The sequence below is a fragment of the Sinohyriopsis cumingii genome, chromosome 2 (assembly GCF_028554795.1).
Source record: "Sinohyriopsis cumingii isolate HCF-2022 chromosome 2, ASM2855479v2, whole genome shotgun sequence".
NCBI classification, from domain to species: domain Eukaryota; kingdom Metazoa; phylum Mollusca; class Bivalvia; order Unionida; family Unionidae; genus Sinohyriopsis; species Sinohyriopsis cumingii.
In genome coordinates, this window is record NC_142962.1 from 100916306 (window position 1) to 100935085 (window position 18780).

Sequence of the window (18780 nt, forward strand, 5' to 3'; positions counted from 1 at the left end):
ACCATCCCTATGATAGTTATCAGGCCTCTATCATGATGGTTGTTAGTTCCCCTTTTGTAGGTATGGTTGTATCGACACAAGATTAACACTTAAACACAACTCAATATTTGTAGTTGATCCTAAACAAAAATGATGTTTTTATGACCACCTTAGATGTGAAAAATTTTGTTAAATCTACTTAACATACATGAGTGTATAAACATGATTCTTTCTTATACAAGAAACTTCTTCATTCTCTTGCATGATATAGTTGTTTCTGTATTAAAATAATGCTGATTCATTGCTGCCTTGACAACCATCCTCAGCATATTTTTGGCTAAATCTTCCAAATGGATGGTGGTATGAACAAGGGGTGTCACAAAAATGATACATTAATAATACGCACATGATACAGTCATATATTTTGGATATATCAGAATAATTCATGTATTTTGAATGATACCAGTAAAGTAACTTGATTTTTTTTATTAAAAAAAACATTATTGATTTACCCAAACATAGCTTGTCGTTATATTTGGATACTGAGACATTTAAATTCATTAATCTCTTCTTCATGAAATACATGTTCAAAGTGAAAAAATGTGGCCAAGAACTTTGCACTGTACTTTCAAAATATCTTTTGAACATGTCAGTTAAAAAAAGAATGAAACAGTTTCAGCACTCTTAAGTTAAAAACAATAAAGATACAATAGAAACAGGCTTCATAGTAGATTTCTTTTGGTCAGTAGACCATCAGTTCATTGGTGTGTGTGTGTGTATGTATATATATATATATATATATATATATATATATATATATATATATATATATATATATATATATATAGAAAGAGAGAGAGACAGACAGACAGACAGACAGATAGAGAACAAATCATATGGCAAATAACAGTCCTTTCAAGTGCACTGTAGAAACAGCCATGTAAAGTTGTGCAAACAACGGTTTTTGTGTTTTATTATTAAAATTTTTAAATTTAATTGATAATAGACTGATTTTATTGTGTATACTGGAAATCTGTTTTCCTTAAAGACAAATCTTGCATTTGCATCTAACTATGAGGTTGCAAATGATTGGCACAGCTAAAATGTGTCAATTATAAAATTTTCTGTCCAGTCTTTGCATAGTTTAATTATGATTTACAAGTAAAATTCACCAACAAATAATGGGCAGGCCTGTTTTATTTCAATGACAACAACTGAACATTCCAAATTACATAGGTTTTCTCTTTAATGGAAGTACATACCCTTAGGCTAGGCAAAAACTCACTGACAATAAATTATTAAGCAAGGTTTCGTTGGTTTTCAATATTTTCTTGGGGCAGTAAGTTCATAAACTCTCATTTATAATAATTCAAAGACTAGATGTTACCTACATGTTTTATTTTACTATAGTGAAAGATGTACTTAGTCATTCTTTTATAGTTATTGCTATGACTCTATGGTCTTAAGCTAAGTAACAGAAAAGGGTGAAAGAAAGGTTTTCCAAAATTGAACAAATATTTTATTTTCCTTGAAAATTAAAAAAAAAGACTTAAAGTATTGTGAATTAAATACCAAACAGACCTAAAAGCTATATCACAGGTCCAAATGTATGAAGTTTTTCAATTCAATTCCAGTGGTATTCCAAGTAAGTTCCCACACTGAATGTGCAGATGTACCTCTAGATTTGAACATGTTAATGTTCCAGTGGCCTGGAGTGCAGCAGTATGCTGAGAATCTTTTGATGTATCACAAGAATTTAATACAAAATGTTCTTGTCTGAATTCACCACAATTCTAAATTAATGTTCTAGTCCAAGAATATTACAATGCACTTTGTAAATCCAGTGGATAGTAATTTAAGGAAAGAGTTAGTAATTCTTAGGTAAACAAAATTATATATCCCTCTACTTAACCTACATTGCAATTACCATTTCTGGAAATACTTTGTCACTTAATAGAATTTTCCATTCTAAGTGATTCTGAGGTCAGAATCAAGAGTGTTTTAACTCAAATTCAGTTAAATATGTATACAAATAATGATCTAAATATTTAATCTACAATCATAGAGAAAATTTTACCAATGTATTCTGTTGCTTGCAAAATAAATGGCACTGGTCAGGTACACTATGAACTGTGATTTTATGCAATGTCAAGTACAAGATACATACATGTATATTCATAACATTGGCATTAGAAAACCCAAGAAATAATACAAACTAAATATACATAACGTCTAAACATAGAAACACAGAGAGAGGGGTCTGGATATTACAAATTTAATTTTTTGTAAATTAAGCATTTTATTAACTGTATGTACAAATAAAAAATATTCATTAATTGTAGAACCAGACAAATTAGTTTCCCTTTTCTGGATTTGCTGTTGCTTTAGTTCTAGTATTATCCATTCATTTGTTCATTTGTTATTTCTTTCTTTCCTTTATAAATAAAATCTTGCCCTTAGAATCATACCCAACATTTTATATTTTTCATCTGATTTTAAAAAAAGTATAATTTTGTATCAGCAGACAAAAAGCCATAGCTAACAATTATTTAGCAGATGTACTGGATGAAGTCTGATGGTGAACTGGCTTCCAAATGTTCTATTGTATGTGTTAATAGTTTTATTATTCCAATCTTTTTCTTTGGTTCTACTTAGGGCCTAGACAATATGTTATTTAAGTTCTTGTATATGAAAAACTGACATCAGGATTAAAGGTGGTGGCATAAAGATCTCTGGGTATGCAACAAAGAGTAAGATTCTAATAAGTGAAGAAACTATCATGGTCTTTCAGAAACATTATACTGTGCTTTTTGTGTTTGAATAATTAGGAAAACATAATTACCAAATAACTGCATCAGAATAATTATGGATAATCATTGTCAAGTGTCTGACATGCTGAGTTATGAACCATTTATTTTAGCAAGTCGTATCTGACATGATCGGGAAGCTTTGAGATACAAGTTGGGATCCATCCACCCACTCATCCATCCATCCATCCATCCATCCACCCACCCACCCATGTCTGTAAACTATGAATACCAAGTGTAGAATGTGACCTATGAATGGGAACAGAATGCCTGGGTTACCTATAATTAGTGCTCATTTGGTTTCAACATACATGTGATTCTACTGACAGTAGTACCAAAATACCTTTTTTAAGGCTGTCTACCATACATACTATTTTATTTGCTAAAATCTACTTTTTCATTGTCAACATTTTTATATGTTCTATCCACATATTACAGGAACCAACAAGAACCAGTCTTCTGGGGGAATGGAACTGTTCCAGCAGTTTTTGCATCTAGTCCAAAAATGCATGATTGTCTGATCAGATTAAAACTAACTCATGTACACAACAAGCTATTAATTGATTACCTTATTGGTGTAATCTGGCAAATGTATTGAAAATGCAGGATGTGTTTTGAGGTGTTATAAATAATAAAGGTATCAAAGATTGTCCATGATGACTATGGAGTTTTTAAGTGAAATAAAAGGAGAGACCAAAAGATTGCAAAATCATGTGACAAATAACAGTAAAAGGTATAAAATATGACCCTTATGGGCACATGAAATTGAAGTCCAAGTTTGTGGAATTTGAGTCAGGGCTTGTGACTTTTTTTTTAAAGTCAACAGTTCTGAATATGTGCTGGAAAAATATTGTCTTTGAGCATTAATTGAAATAAATATTTCACAGTTTACAAAATGGACAAGAATAGTAAAAGAATGTTGCTTTAGGTACTTTAGGATGTTTTTTGTTCTTCTGCTTATTTTATTTTCCTCCTCCATGTCCACACCCTATTGAGATATCTAGTTACTCTGGTCCATCTGTATGCATGTCCCGCACACATTGGTAAAGTGAGTGGCTTTTTTAAAAGTCCTTTTTCACATATAGCATATTGCATTTGAAAAGTGCTTGTCAAGTTCCAAAACCAGTTGTGCACTTAATTTATTTAATGTTGAAAGAATAAAAGCTTCATTAAATTTTGGTTAAATTTCTTGAACAGTTTTATGACTTTCGTGTTTTAAAAGGGTTTCTGCCTTGTCTCCAGATCTCAAAATTGATGCTAGCAGCTAGCATTTTGCTAGTTGCACTTCTTATTTGCCTGTAAATTGCTAGCTGAAAACAACCCCAATGAATTGAAGTTTCTTGCCAGTGATGTTTTGTATTGAAAATCCAAAAGATGCTAGTGGATGTTGAAAATATCCTTATTTTTGCTAGTTGTGAATATTACAAATATCAGAATGCTGCAGATACTGTACAAAGTTAATTTTGAGTCCAATTTTCTGATTTTAGTTATTTGAAACCATGTTTTATGTGTGACTCATTGTGTCCTGCCTGGTATGCTAGTTTTAAAATCCACTTCCCCAAGGGACAATCACATTGAAGAAAATACTTGTCCCCTGATAGACTCCCTGAAATTGTCAAGTGAACCAACCAATTCATTGTACCCTGCATATGACATACTTCCAGTTTGTTTTCTTTTGATGACTAATTCTGTATTTGCTCAGGATGACAGCTTTGTGTCTTATGTATAGTAGTAGTATTCATATGTAGCTAATCATTCCCTTAAGGATAATCCGTCACAATATTTTCCATTCCAGAATATGCCTTTAAAGCCATCAACCAGGGAGGCTTGACATCTGTAGCAATGCGAGGAAAAGACTGTGCTGTGGTCGTCACACAGAGAAAAGTTCCGGTATGTTACACTCTGGTCTTTAGATCTCTGGGATAAACATTTTAAAGAGAGGTGGGGGAATGGACTTTATGTCATATCATTTCCATTGTTAAGTGTGAGGGACTTAAAGGGTATCACAGTAAAGCTAGTGTGTGTGTGTGATTTAGATTTTTAACATAGCTTTAACAATTTTTCAGTCATATCGCTACGATGTCTGCAGTTTGACAGGTTATAGTGATGTCTAGCACTGGGGCATCATGCCGCGGACATATAGCATGATGTCCCACCCAGTCACATTATCCTGACACCACGCCAACCAGTCATAACACTAACCTTTTAATGCTGAGCGCCTAGCGAGGCAGCTGTTTGTACCATTGTCAAACCCACAACCTCCTGCATCCAAGGCAGACGCTCTAACCACTAGGTCACAGGAGCAGTCCGGTATATTACACATTTATCTTTAGATCTCTGGGATAAACATTGTAAAGAGAGGTAGGGGAAGGGTGCACTGGACTTCGTATCGTATCAATTCCATTGTTAAGTGTGAAGGACTTGAAGGGTATCACATAAAGCTTTGTTCTGGTAAACAACCATTTTATAAATATAAAAGGATTTAAAGGATATTTGGAATGATCATTGTCCAACTGTTTGTCTTTTCATTACCACATCTTGTACTAAACCACGCTTCCCCTTGTGATAACCATCTGCAGGATTTGTTATCTGCCAAGAGGTCCCTCAGATGGAAGACAGAATGACTCCTGCTGCTTTTGTTTAATTTTAAGCTGGTTAATGATTATGTTAGTGTAGAAGTGATAATATCTCAACCTATGTTGTCTGCACGGTTCTATGGGATGCCAAAATCCACAACAAAAATAGGCATATTTTTAATTTTGGATGTAAATTCCAACAGCCAAATCATATTCACCATTATTTTTTTTTTTTTGTGAACCTTTGTTTCATCTGTTTGTATGAATACTCTAGTGGTCTAAGTGATCGGAGCATCAGCCTCAGATGCAGGAGTTCACAGGTTCTGTCTCTGCTGATTGGCTCGCCAAAGCAAAGGCAAATTTTCTTTTGTGGCTTGTAGTAGTACATAAAGTAGCCATGGATACCATCTGGCAGAAGTCTTCACTTGTACAATAAAGATGAGTATTTCTTCCCTTGTCCTTCACCATTCTGTGAGATCATCAGCCTCCCACTGACCAGGCATTTTGCTGCAAATTTTTTAAATGTATTATTCTTGTCCAAATCTACTTGGAGAGCAGGTTAAAACTAATTTTAGTGGTATAATACTTACCTGTTGCTATTGCCAGATTCTGTCCTCCCACTTGCACTAATGTCCCACTAGTGTTAAGGCTATGATTTGAAAAAGACTGAGGACTATTGTACATGAGCCAGGGTCACAGGTTCAACATTGTATATTCCAGAAAGTCACCCTATTGGAGGCCAAGTTCTCATCGTATGACCAAGGATATTTTTCATCTCAGCAAGAATAAGATACACAATAGCAGTTAGTTTTACCTCCCTACCTCTTTGAAAACACCAACAATATTTTAGTGATGTGCAGCAATATTATAATTGCTTCTCATCCAACACAGAACCAGATAAATTGGGTATTTAATAATATAAAAGGATGTTGTATGTGGTCTTTGTCAGGCAACACAGAACGAAAGCAAAGCTAAACTGATTTAATGGGGTCAGTAACATTAACATAAGGGTCAACATAGTTTCAATAGACTTTATAGAGTTGCCCACTGTATTGAATGATAACATAAGGGACAACATTTCACTGATAGACTTTATAGAGCCTGCCCACTGTATTGACTAATAATGTTAAGGACAACATTGTACCGATAGACTTTATAGAGCCTGCCCACTGTATTGACTAATAATGTTAAGGACAACATTGTACCGATAGACTTTATAGAGCCTGCACACTGTATTGACTAATAATGTTAAGGACAACATTGTACCGATAGACTTTATAGAGCCTGCACACTGTATTGACTAATAATGTTAAGGACAACATTGTACCAATAGACTTTATAGAGCCTGCACACTGTATTGACTAATAATGTTAAGGACAACATTGTACCGATAGACTTTATAGAGCCTGCACACTGTATTGACTAATAATGTTAAGGACAACATTGTACCGATAGACTTTATAGAGCCTGCCCACTGTATTGACTAATAATGTTAAGGACAACATTGTACCGATAGACTTTATAGAGCCTGCACACTGTATTGACTAATAATGTTAAGGACAACATTGTACCGATAGACTTTATAGAGCCTGCACACTGTATTGACTAATAATGTTAAGGACAACATTGTACCGATAGACTTTATAGAGCCTGCACACTGTATTGACTAATAATGTTAAGGACAACATTGTACCGATAGACTTTATAGAGCCTGCACACTGTATTGACTAATAATGTTAAGGACAACATTGTACCAACAGACTTTATAGAGCCTGCATAGACTTTATAGAGCCTGCACACTGTATTGACTAATAATGTTAAGGACAACATTGTACCGATAGACTTTATAGAGCCTGCACACTGTATTGACTTATAATGTTAAGGACAACATTGTACCAATAGACTTTATAGAGCCTGCACACTGTATTGACTAATAATGTTAAGGACAACATTGTACCAATAGACTTTATAGAGCCTGCACACTGTATTGACTAATAATGCTAAGGACAACATTGTACCAATAGACTTTATAGAGCCTGCACACTGTATTGACTAATAATGTTAAGGACAACATTGTACCAATAGACTTTATAGAGCCTGCACACTGTATTGACTAATAATGTTAAGGACAACATTGTACCAATAGACTTTATAGAGCCTGCACACAGTATTGACTTATAATGTTAAGGACAACATTGTACCAATAGACTTTTTAGAGCCTGCACACTGTATTGACTAATAATGTTAAGGACAACATTGTACCGATAGACTTTATAGAGCCTGCACACTGTATTGACTAATAATGTTAAGGACAACATTGTACCAATAGACTTTATAGAGCTTGTCCACTTTATTGACCAATAATGTTAAGGACAACATTGTAACAATAGACTTTGTAGAGCCTGCCCACTATATTGACTAGTAACATGTGGAACAACTTTGTACCGATAGACTGTAGAGGGCCTGCCCACTGTATTGACTATTAGCAATGGTTCTTTGTAAATTATGCATTATTTCAGAGTTGCAAGTTAGTAATGTGATGCCAGTTTGTGATTACTACATTGCTTGATATTTCAGGACAAACTACTAGATGCTGACACTGTAAGCCACTTGTTCCAGTTGACAGAAAATATTGGCTGTGTCATGACTGGCATGATTGGTAAGCATATTAAAGTAGATCTGTGTCAATACAATTCAGAATTTGAACACTTTTTCAAGAGAAAAATTAATTTATTAATCCCAACCCCAAGTTTGTATACAGTACAGGTCTTCCTATATTTGACTTATCCACCCTTCGTGATGGGGAAGTTAAATCTTCTACACATTGATGTTGTGGAGGGGTAAGCTCCTTGCAAATACCACCACAGTTCTGTAGTTAGGTGTTTTGCACCTCAGCTGCAGAGGGTCCTTGTAGGCATTATTCATTGACACTTCCCAATGTATGAAGACTGACCATATGATCATTGAGATGCCAGAAAGGTCTAAACTCAGATACCAGTCATCTTTATCTCAGTTTTATGTTCGGACAATACAAAAATCATTTCAGAGTCATGTATATTCAGTATGTTTGTGTTTAAAAACAAGGTTGTCTGCTTTTATGCATGACTTTAATTTGCACTTATTACCAGTGTCAGACATTTATGTGTACTCCTAATTTACAATGAAAGCATTTTCTAACATGATCATTGGAAAGCTGATGTCACTTGGAATTTTGTTTTACTAAAAGAAATCTGAATTATCTTAAACACTGACTTAATGAGAGACCCATTTTCCAGCTTCTCTTGAATGGCATATATTTATCCCAGTTTTACAAAGGAAAATTATTCCACTTTTTCTAACATGTATTGCCATCATGGAAGGAAGGACATTGAACTGAACAAATGCCTCTCCAACCTTTTAGCCAATTTTGACTTGTCTCAACCTAGTACTGAATCCTTTGTCCAAAATGAAACCTGGTTTTTGCTTTTGACATGGTTGAAAATTCACCCTTTAAACCACCTTCTTAAATCTCACAGACTCACCTCTCATATGAAACCTGCTTCCTAAGTAACCCAGTCCTTTACAGACAGAATTGGTTACTGAAGTTCTTGTCTCACTGGTTGACTCAAACTACTTGCAGTTACTCCATGTTCCTATTGTATTTCTTGTCCCTCTAGTTTATATTGGAAGGGGTAAGCAACTTTGTGTGTGTCATGGCATTGATGTTGTACCCAAAATATTGAACTGCTCAAAAGAAGGAAATGATATGGTTTCTACTCTGACAGATTCTTTGTCTTCGATTTGTTATCTGGTCATCCTACAAGAAATTAACCTTAAGCATGTCAGGTCATGAGATCAATGCATTTGCTACCAGCTAACATTAGAGGAAACTGCTCCATGACTGACATTATTCAATTGGTAGATGCTGGTCTTTTATGACAGTCTTTAAGAGACTTCTCATTTCAAAAGGCTCAGTTTGTCTTTGTAGATCCTATATCAGCAGCACAACAGTTTACCTTCCTAGGTCCCTCAGCAGCTTTGTAATGACATCAACAACAGTTTACCTTTCTAGGTCCCTCAGCAGCTTTGTAACATGCAGCTAGTTTTTTTATAGTTTAATTCTTTATCTGTCTGTGAGTTGTTGTACAAGGCTCAAAATATATGCACACATATTCTTCATTAAGATAAGAAGTACAGTACCTAATCACAACTTTTTGTTAGATTTTAATGAGCCAGCCAATCCATTGTACCTAAATTTGATCAAGATAATTTTTTATACTATTGTGCGTAAATGTTGAAAATTTTCGGTAAATGTGTCAGACCTTGTTGCTCACATTGCTGTTATAATTTATGACTGATTGTTATCATTTCTTTGGAATTTAAAAAAAAATGTTTACAAGAAACAAGAACTCAGTTAATTACTTATTGTTTCATCATCAAAGACATATTGCATTTAGGTAGTGTATCAAAAGGTTTTAATATTTTTCCTTTTCAGCATAAAATAATGTATATACAGTTATTTTTATTTCTAAAGCTGTACTTGTTTCTAGTAATATGTCCAATGTTCTAATGAATTATGTCTGATTCAGATAAGAACATAACTGTTGCAGAATGAAAGCTAATATGATTTTAAACAATGTATAATTTCTGTGACAACATATTGTTAATTCTGTTCAGTTTGAGTCATAGATGATTCTTGCAAAAATCAATAATAGAATAGATGGAATTCCTTTTTTTGGGAAGCTGGTAAGAGGATCTAAATCAGTCTGCTTCTTACATATTGTCCTAATGTATTATGATTAGGTAAAGTTTAAAGAAGAAACAGTTGTGGAAGAAAATACAAATGTTTGGATTTGGCACCTATATCCATATGGGAACAAATTAAAAATAATATATTTTAGTCACAAAATTGGTTTTTCAAAATACTGAGGGTCAAGCATAACTGTGGAATCAGTTTTGAAGACAGAGAGTCCCAGGCCAGAAAATAGAAATACTTAAAGCTGGACCTATCAGTGCAGGGAACTCATATTTTCATGTTATGCATGCTTGTTTCCTGCATTAGCCTTGTTAATGTGTTGTGTTTTTTTCTAGCTGACAGTCGATCTCAGGTTCAGAGAGCACGATATGAGGCAGCTAAATGGAAGTACACATATGGTTATGAGATACCTATTGACATGTTGTGCAAGAGGATAGCCGACATCTCACAGGTCTACACACAGAGAGCTGAAATGAGACCCCTTGGCTGTTGTATGTATTACTGTTCTCAACAAATGATAAAATCCAAGCTTGAAGACAAGATTCAGAAATAAATCTACCTCTACAAATTGCCCCGTTTTTTTTGTCCTGTTAAAAGTTTGTTCTTAATATACATTATACAGTATATTATATTTTTTTTTCCTTTTCTCAAATAATTATCAGTCACTATTAAATTTAGTCTATGTGCTTCATCTTTTATCATCAAATTTACATCTTGTCTCATTCCCCGTCTTTTTCTCAGATTTATCCCATATGTCATGGCCACAGGTGAACGATGCATTGTTTGGTCAGACATGAATGATTTTTCTTGATGTAAACTTGTGCTAGCCATGTGAAACAGCGATACTTTGTTACCCATACATCAAATTTTGTATCTCTGGCTAGGTCAGATAGCTACAAAACTTTACATACCCATACATACTCTTAAGTGCTGACCTTGTTTTAATACCCGATTACTCAAATATTTGTTGTGTTGTTGCTTTGAATTAAAAGCTGACCTTCTTGTATTACTTAAAATTCTTTTGTCAACGTAATTTAATTAAATCTTAAATTTGTATACTCATTTGCACATGTGATCAAAGAAAGAAACACAACCAAACAAAATGAATACTTGAATTGGCACTCGGAGATTTCCTCACAGTTGAGAAGTTTCACTATTAATTGTAATGAAATCATGGCATCAGTATTGTACTAATATAACAATTTTTTTTTTAAAGTTTTGACGCTGAAGGTTGTTTCACGAACTAAATGTTCCATGTTTTAAATTTTTATAAAAGGAACCTTGTTTGAATTTGAATCAGTAAATAGTCTCGTTCCCTGATTATGATCCTTGCATTGCATTCCACAATAGTAGAGAGAAAAGCAAGGAACACATGGATCAGTGAACCAGACTACTCAACAACAACATAAAGCAGTGATGTAATGCACAAACGTTTTCATGTACATGTGAAGGATTGTAGAAACCAGTTGGAATAATATTAAGAATCTCTCAGTGGTTGGGCAGCTTGAAAATAAATGTCTTTTTACATAACAACGAATAACTTTGATAGATAAAGTGTTTTATTGACAGTTATTCCCAATGTCATTTTAAAATGAGTATTCAACCATTAAACAGACCATTTCATGCACCACCCACCACCCCTCGGCAGTTTTCTGTATGTCCAGCAAGGATGGCATCATTTCATGTTATGCAGGTCCCTTGATAACTCACGCCCTGGCATATAGTGTGGTCTTTTGTTTTTGGACCCCGTTGTTTGCAAGTTATCAAGGGAGAGGTGTAATTTGTCTAAAAAAATTTGAGAATTTCATTTACATTTTGATGAAGAAATAAGATTGATGTCTTTAATGTTAGAAAGTGTGAGATGCGAGAAGATTTCATGGACTTCAAGTATTTTTATCAGATAGAATGAAAAAATCCCAATTCAGAGTCAGAATTTGACCTATCAGTTCTAAAAAATTTGTTCTAATTTTGTGATACAAGTTTATAACTATGGTTAATAAATTTTGGCACTGCATTGTGCAATTTAGCCATATCTATCATCATGCCTGGATCAAAGTGACCTATATTTTTATGTTAGCTTTATCCCTTTGGTAGTTAGTTCCACACAACCTTCTGTTTACATAGCTGTCTCACTTGAGTTCTTTATGATGTTTAGGTATGATCCTGATAGGCTATGATGAGGAGACTGGACCACAAGTGTTCAAGACTGACCCTGCTGGTTATTTCTGTGGATACAAGGCCACAGCTGCTGGAGTCAAACAGCTTGAGGCCAGCAGCTTCCTGGAGAAGAAAGTCAAGAAGAAGCAGGACTTCAGCTACAATGAGGCTGTTGAAGTATGATATGATAGCAATCTATTAGTTTACAGAAGTGATGACTGTCCATAAATAAATGAATCAACATTGTGACAGTCATTGTGACTGTGATTACTCTTCACACAAGGAAGAGCCTTCAAGGTCATTTCAGGTCATATGGTCTATGTATCTAAGCATTTTAGGCAATTGCATGCAGAAATAAAGCAGATTTTACTTATGTTGTGTAAAAGTGTGCCTACAATGAAAGGAATCAAAATGTTTATAAATTCATGACTTTTGTGATACATTCAAATGAACACCATGGAGCACAAATGCGATGCAACTCATTCGTGTCCTGAGTAAGTGTACTTTTGCTTTTTCCATAGTTGCACTAATAAGAAACAAATATCACATACCCTGGCAGTTTCAGCAGTGGAGCCATCAACTAAATTAATAATCTGGAAATGAATTAATACAAAAGAAATATTTAGATTTTTGAATGTCCTGCAACTTAGATCATTGCACAGTTTTTTTATATCTTTTCTTTGTAGGCAGGATAGCAAAATCTAACCCACGGGTACAAGATTTTTAGTTAGGAACAGAGCCCATCATACTGGTCTCAGTCCACAAAGGTTGGATTTTTTTTGTCCTGCTCACAGACAGGAAGATTATTTTTCTCACTCACCACCAATCCTATTTCTTAATAGCCAACTTCCTAATCAAGAACAAATGTTACCTTTTAAAGAACATAAATCACTTGAAAAAGAAGCAGCCATGGCACATCCACTAATTGACATAGTTTGTCATTGACCTTACCTACCCTTAGGATAAGATAGCAGTATTGCCTACTGTTATGATCGTAAAATAAAGATTATGATTCCAGCAACAATTTAACAACCTTCTGATACAAGAATGAGTGCATTAGGGGAAGCAACTCTTACATTTCAGTCTAATTTCTATTCAAGAACTATCATAATAATTTCGGTGTCATTGTCTTTTCATTGAAAAATATACCCTTGAAATAAATTAGGTCACTTTGAACTAACTTTAGGCATTTTGGCAGTTGAAATATAATTGTCAGAGATTTTGTTTGCGTAAAATTTTGCTGTGTCTGTGAATGCCATAGAGTAGATGTACCCACAAATTTCATCAGACTCAGGCAGAAAGTATGTGCTGATTCCAGAGTATAAAAAAATGATTACCTCTTTCTTCCAGTGGAAGAAAAAGGGATCAGTGAAATTCAAACAAGAGTACAGTCACTTTCATTGTTCAAAACCCACCCCTTTTCAAGCAGGAAAGTGGTCTTGTCAAACAAGTGGTCTTTTTTTGAGTGGAATGATAACAGATGCGAGTATTAATTACATATAAAGTAACAAAAAAGACCATGCTAATTAATTTTAATTAAAAATCCCAGGCAGATTGTGGAATTAGTGTAATACAATTGTATTCATGTCATTTAAAATAAATAGGAACTATCATCAGTCAGTTGTCACAATTGTCATAATGATATTTCAGTGCGCATCTGTCATTGATGGGAAATGTGAACACAGTAGTTTTTAAGAATTGCTAAGCATGAAAAATGTATCCAATTTGTGCATATCATGTTTTACAGAACCTTTTTCCTGATCTTTTGAGAATATTTTGAGTAACTATACTGCCTAATTTGCAGTTTTTACACAAAATGCAGTGTTTTGATCGTAAGCGATCTTGTCATGTGATCCTCTGGTCTGTTACTTTATCCAATACATTTCATAATTAATACAAGTGAAGCTAAAAGGACTATCATTCAATTTTTACTTTGAAGTTACCCAATAGTGTTGTGCTGACTGAATAATATTGCATGTCTCAGCTGTGAACTTTTGTCATAATAATTATCAGCCAGGAATTTTTTTGACAAATCCGGACAATGAAGGAACACGGAGCTCTAAAAGGCAATCAGTTTAAAGCATGCTTCTTTGTATGGATTAAAGTTAGGTACTTTATCGGCGTGCTGAAACAAATATCAGTCATTTTAGAAATCAAAAATTAACCACAAGATTTCTGTCTGTAACTACCAGTATTTGTCCACTCGTGAACAATATATGAGACAATTTCTGCACTAATGTGTTGGTAGCTGCAATTCTGACCTTAAATAATGATTGTCCACTTGCAAGTGGGTTGTTAAAGAGGGTGACCATTGTTTAGAAAGCTGTGGCTCTTCAATGATGTGCAAAAGGAGGTACTGCACATTATTGACATGCGTGCAGTTAGCATCTTAGTGTCAGTCATGGTGGCAAAGATGACTGAAAATATGACATGCATCATACATTCTGAATTTAATAAATTAGACTTTTATTATTTGTAACTATTCCTGCACTCATTTGTCGTGTAAGGTGTAGCAAACACTAAGACAGTTATCTAACACAATTTAAAATTCAAAATAATTGTTACTGATGGGTGAGAAATATTAATCCATTGGACTTTGTTATCATCATGTTTTTTTCTTGACAAACTGGTCTCATTACATTATATTGATACAATTTCATTTAATCATTTTGGGTAACATCTGGAATATCATCTCATGATTTCACAGAGAATAAGTATAAACACCAAGATAAATCACTTAACATTTGTCTTGCGCTAAATAGAATTTATGGTTAGTACATTTATTACACAATTTGTTTTGGATCTCTTTAATGATTTAGTGTTTTGCTTGCCACAGTTTCTGAAACAGAACTGATTGTTGATTAATTTCCACATTAAAGAAAAAATCATACCATATTTACCTGCCTTATTTTCCCATCTGGTGATTTTGTATCGGTTCTTATGGAATTTTAAAATTCTTTTTTTTGTGGGGGAGAAATAACCATTTTGCTGAACACAAAACCGCTGTTCCACCGCATGACATGAATTTCAATGATAATTGAAAGAGGAAGTGGAAGTTTATGGTTTTAAACCTTTTGGGAGAACAGTCATGTAAACAGTTTGATTTAATCATTACCTCTTGCTTCCTTTTTAATCTTATTGCTGAAACATGTTTTCTTTACCTCAGCACATCTCTGGTAGTTTGTTATTCAAATTGTAAAAATAAATATGATTATTATTGCCCTATTCCAGGTTTGTATTTACATATATCTTGTTGCCTGATTAGTTGCAGATGTTTAGAAGCTCACTAGCAAAATTTATACCCTGTGCATTCGTCATCAGTAAATCTTCCTCCACCATTAATACTGGCTGCCATGTATAGCCTATCGTGTGCTGAAAAATGGCGTTAAACAACAACCATCCTTTATTATCCCCCACTCATTATCAGGAGATATTGAGGAGCCTTCTGTATGTCCATCCATCCATCCATCCATCCATCCATCCATGTGTCTGTCGATAATTCTATTTCCCCCACCCCTCTTGGTGGAAATTCACCAAACTTGGTACATATTGCATATGTATTAGCGATCTGCAGGAAGGGTAGTTTTAGGGTCTCATCTCTGGGGATCCTGGGTGGTTATCTGAGGTTAAATATTAAAAAAATTAAATTACAGTGACATTTTTAAGATGTCTGTAACCAAACTCTATTCACACAGTTATAGCCAGATAACATGTAATATATTGTATATAATGGATTTTGGGTTGTGGATCTTGGATTGCAGCCTGGGAAGGAATGTATGGAATAAATGGCTTCAGAGTTAGATGTAGCCCTTGTTTGTTTGAGAACTGAGCAGGGCATAATCTGGGTGGTGGTTCAAATTGAGAATTAAGTCTTAACTTTGCAGCAAGTCAATAAATTGACCTGAGATTGAAGATATTGGAGAACTTGTAATAACATTTCAGATTAATTTTTGTTTGAATTTGAGAAAATAAATGTGCTAGAGGCACATGCAGAATTATAAAGAGATGTGTTGATTGTCACAGTTTTTCTTACTCCAGTCTGCTAGAGAATTAAGAACAGACATGTCATCTAAAATGTCATTTCATTGGGTTTTACATGCTCCAAAACATTTGATATTTGTGTCAGTGCTTGATCAAAGTGTTTTGAAACCAAACAGATTATGAAATTGTTTATTAAGATTTTATATATGGCCAGTTGCAGTGGATGTGAGAGAAAAGCATACAATAAATATCTTCCGAAAAGGTTCATTTTGTTTTTTTATGGCACAGAAACACAAGCAAATCATCTCATGCCAAGACAATGAAAACAAAGCTTTTGAAAAGGGAAATGTATGAAAAATTCTTGTTTCAACTCTCTTTTCACTAAGGCACTTCTGTTGAATTTACTGCCTCCTTAGTGTTAGTGTTACCCTTCATTGATTAACTTGTTCCATCTCAAACTAATTATTTATAAAAGATATTTGTTCTTTTTTTCTGAAACTATACTTTACGATTTCAGCTAACAACAGTACTTTTTTTCCACTGTGCTGTTTTTTAAATTAATTATTAATTGATAATAAGCTGAATTACTACATAAGCAATAATTAACACCTAATTAACGTGAATTTTCAGTAAAGTTGCATGGTTAAGTTTTATTTGATTAATCTTTTATGATGGTAATAAAAGTTAATTTATGTAACGTATCTTTTTTCTCAAATTTGGGACTATGCTTTTCATATTTTGTAAAAAGATATCATGTGCTGATATATCTTGACACAATCCACATGGTGTACTGGACTGATCTAATGTGTTTTGGCACCAGCCCAAGGGCAGTAATTCAATATTTGCTTTTTTGGCAAGTCCATGATATAAGTTTTCACACCTTTTGTCTTGTGTTTTGTAGTTACAGAATGTTCAGACAATTAGGAAAACATAGTGACCAAATCAACTTAGTTGACATCACTGCTTTTGATTGGCCAGCAAACAGACTGTTAATTAGATTTTGCCACCTTTGAATTAATCTTAGTTGGCAATATTGCTTATTCAGCAAAAAAACAATCTGTAAACTAGACATAGTAAACTTTGCATTTTACTTTGTTACAGTAAATTTAAGGCAGTTTAATGGAAAAACAAATTAAAAACAAGATGCTGTAATGATATTTGAGAACACTTCCAACAGATATCCTTATGTGCCTGTGAAAGCCTGATATACTTGACATCACTGATTCTAGCTTGTTCTAATTTCTTTTACAGGTGGCCATCACATGTTTATCTACAGTCCTGTCTGCAGATTTTAAAGCCTCTGAGATAGAGGTGGGTGTTGTTACCAAAGATCAACCTAAATTCAGGTAAATCTTCTTGTATTTTTGGTTTTGCCTGGAAAGCATAGGGTAGAGCAATAGAATCCTTCATTGCTGTGGGATAGGAAAATTTCACCAGAGAGTCAAAGATATGTGTCATACGTGAGGCTTTGCCGGATATGTAAAACAAGTTCTGAACCTGGGGGTTACATTGTGCTATCAAACACCAATGAATATTTATAAATATTACTTTGAAAAGTAAGGGCTGAAGCCATAAGTGTATATTGTGAATAATGATGCAACTTTATTATGCAAAATACCTTAAGATAATGCAAAATGTTACGTTTAATCTGAAATGAAATGTCCATATATACTTTAAAATTATGTTTAACAACATATCTTGTTTATGGGACACTAACTTTAACAGCAGCAACTAGCAATTATCTTGTAAAAGAATGCTTAAGTGAAATTTGAAATTGCAGAGTTTTTGTCAGATTGTGTGTACAATCATCACAATAGAAGATCATGCAATGAAAGAGATATCCTCCATTTTTGTTCTACACTAGAAAATGTGAGCATGCACATGTTGAAATGTGAAAAATAGGTTTAACTTTTCCATTGTGATAGTGTTGACATATGCCATGATGTTGTGTTCATTGTGGGCATGTCTTTGTTGTTCAGTTAGGCGTTGGCATCAAGTTTTGCTTTATATCTTTCATATAGGATGTACAGACATGAACTTAGATGGATTGGTCCATTTGGATGACTCTACCCACATCTAGCAAAGTGACCTACTGTTTATGTTTAATTTAGGTTTCGGTTTAGAGTTAGGTTTAGGACTTAAGGTGGGACCATACAATGGCAGAGCTTTGGAGAAATTGCATTGTGTGAAATTACTGTTGCAGTCTCAAACCTGAACAGTGAACATAATAATCCCCATGTTTGATTAGTGAATTCCAGTTGCTGGTATGTTGATGAACCTAATATCAGTCAACTTGCCATTAATTATACAGTTCAGCAAGGCCTGTATAGAAGTGTGGACATTAGTTTAAATCATATTTATTTGAGAAACTTTGTCAAATGCAATTACAGACATATGATTTGGGGGTTTCAGTAGAAAGCATAAGCTTATTAGCACTGTCTCTCCAACATGAACAAAAATAAATAACATCAGTGATCTTGATGCCAGTACAAGTGGTTACACAGAATTTATGCATACACAGCATAACATTGAATTAGAACTAATT

General features: G+C 34.0%; 1 protein-coding gene across 1 annotated transcript in view; it reads left to right on the top strand.

The window, feature by feature from the left end:
* Positions 1-18780, top strand: part of LOC149805485 (proteasome subunit alpha type-6-like) — a 29339-nt gene that overhangs the window by 5200 nt on the left and 5359 nt on the right. Inside the window, exons 2-6 of the mRNA XM_089950076.1 lie at positions 4582-4676; positions 7940-8021; positions 10433-10588; positions 12253-12431; positions 17487-17581. Coding sequence (XP_089806202.1) covers positions 4582-4676; positions 7940-8021; positions 10433-10588; positions 12253-12431; positions 17487-17581 — 607 coding nt within the window. The remainder of the gene's footprint in view (positions 1-4581; positions 4677-7939; positions 8022-10432; positions 10589-12252; positions 12432-17486; positions 17582-18780) is intronic.